The sequence below is a fragment of the Sinocyclocheilus grahami genome, unplaced genomic scaffold (genome assembly GCF_001515645.1).
Source record: "Sinocyclocheilus grahami isolate Dianchi unplaced genomic scaffold, SAMN03320097.WGS_v1.1 scaffold1475.1, whole genome shotgun sequence".
Taxonomy (NCBI): Eukaryota; Metazoa; Chordata; class Actinopteri; order Cypriniformes; family Cyprinidae; genus Sinocyclocheilus; species Sinocyclocheilus grahami.
In genome coordinates, this window is record NW_015506654.1 from 72,722 (window position 1) to 74,853 (window position 2,132).

The following is a 2,132-nucleotide window of genomic DNA, read 5'->3' on the forward strand; positions in this document are numbered from 1 at the left end:
GCGGGTAGGGACCAAAAGAGAAGGGGGGGGGGGGGGGGGGGGGGGGGGTAAAAATAAATTAATGAACAATTTGTAACAAAAAATAAATATAATTAATTGTATTAATTTGTCATTAAAATTCATTTTAAAAAGTAGCCTAAGAGTTAAGTTGAATCAAATTGACTGTGAAAGTCGTTTCAACTTATTAAACTGACTTAAAAAATCATTTGTTGCCATGATTTTTTGATTATATTATTACCTGTAACATGTCTGTGCCGTACCCAAATTAAGAATTAACTATAATTTCTACAGACATAGCAAAGAGACAGCAACAAATCTTGCATTCTCATATCTGTAGCGCTTATTTTGATCTTTAACGTTAGATCTTTCCTTTAATTAATGCTTAAGGCTGATTCAATATTAATCTTAATGGAAAAAAAACACAACATCAGCAATGCTATAATGACAAAGTTGTTGACTCGCTTATATTAAACATAAATGTTTATGAACAGAACAAATAAGACTGATGTACCGCGTTGTAAAAAAACCAAAACAAAATTAACCTTGGCCTAGACAATAAAATAGTACAATGACATATTCACCTATATTAAACTTTGATCTTTTATTAACAAAATGAATAAGGATATGTTTTACCCGCGTTAAACACAAAAAAATAAAATTTTCCCTTATTTAAAACCAATGCTTAGTTTATGGTTCATTTTTTTTTTTTTATTCAAAACCCAGCAACAATAAATACACTCACTCATATTAAATGGAGAAATTAAAGTTTTATTAACAAAAGTTGCTTTTGGATCCATCATCATAGTGTCAGTCTTCTCGCATCACTCTTGTCACGTGACCCCAACCTCCAACCCTGACGCTTACTTTTCAGAAAAGTTCATAAGAAAAGCAAATTAAATGAACGCATGTTAGATCACAACCTCCATGCCTTCCATTTTTCCCGACCTTCACACCGAGGTGTCGAGGTCGTGGAATAAACCCTATATTCATCCTGATTTTTCAGCCCCACAGGGCCATGCTGAAGGTGGAGCAGACGTTTGCACCATATCTACCATGGTGGTGTTACAGGCATACCAGGCCGACCTGCTTAAGGACCTGGGTGAGAGCAAAAAGGCAGATAGCACGGAGAGAGAGAGATCTGTCGGGTGTTGGGCCATGGATCTCTCCACGCTACCAAGGAAAACGGCCAGAGCCATTGGCCGTTCAATGGCAGCACTTGTAGCTACGGAGAGATATCTGTGGTTGAATCTGTCTGAGTTGCATGACAAGGACAGATTCTTCCTGCTGGACGTTCTGTTCTCACGTTCTGGCCTCTTTGGTGATGCAGTACAAAACTGTTGTCAAGAGGTTTCAGGAGGCGAGGAAGCAGGCGGCAGTGTTTTAGCGCTACCGCACTCGACGTTCTCAGGTCCCCAGAACTGCTGAGCGGAAGCAGCCCCAGCCATCCTCTAGCTCCTCATATCGCCAGGCCCAGAAACAAAGTGTTGCTACTTGTAGACCCCTCTGGGGAGGAGAGGTTCACACCTCAGTATATGGTGCCCGATCCTCCTCAGTGCCCTCAGGGGGCCGCTCTGTGAACCCTGCCACCGCCGGTGCTTTAGGGCACAGCGGTCTTTAGCAAGCGCTGTTCTCAGCTGCCGCCTGGCAACGGTACTGCACGAGAATGCTCATGCCCTCCAGTGGGGGAGTTAGAGTTGTCAGATCGGTTGTTACATGCCAGTCATCAGGCTTCAGGGCTCCAGAGTGACTGCTCTAGCCACACCAGAGGCCAGCCTCAAGCGGCTGCAGACTGTAGAGGCTGCAGAATCCAGTTTGGTTCTCACCTGCCTCATTTCAATGGGGTTGTCCTTGTCCCCACACTAGTGGGCACTGTTCAGTCTGTGGTTGTGGAACAAGAAGTAGACACTCTTGAGAAAGGAGGCCATAGAACATGTTCCTCCTCTCTCGAGAGAGTCCAGGTTCTGCAGCCGATACTTGTCTCAGATCAGGTCAGACGACGACGACGCAGGCATGTCTGTCTCCTGCTCATAACGAATTAATCCTCACAGCTGTAAATAGAGTGAGAGAAGAACAGTCATTCACTGTCAACAGTTTCAGAGACTGTTAGTTCTGATGGCAGCTGCGTCCAACAT

At 43.7% G+C, this 2,132-nt stretch overlaps 1 protein-coding gene across 1 annotated transcript in view; it reads right to left on the bottom strand.

The window, feature by feature from the left end:
* Window positions 1-926, bottom strand: part of LOC107570548 (protein LAP2-like) — a 7,566-nt gene extending 6,640 nt beyond the window's left edge. The window contains exon 1 of the mRNA XM_016256776.1: window positions 921-926. Coding sequence (XP_016112262.1) covers window positions 921-926 — 6 coding nt within the window. The remainder of the gene's footprint in view (window positions 1-920) is intronic.
* Window positions 927-2,132: the final 1,206 nt, after the last annotated feature.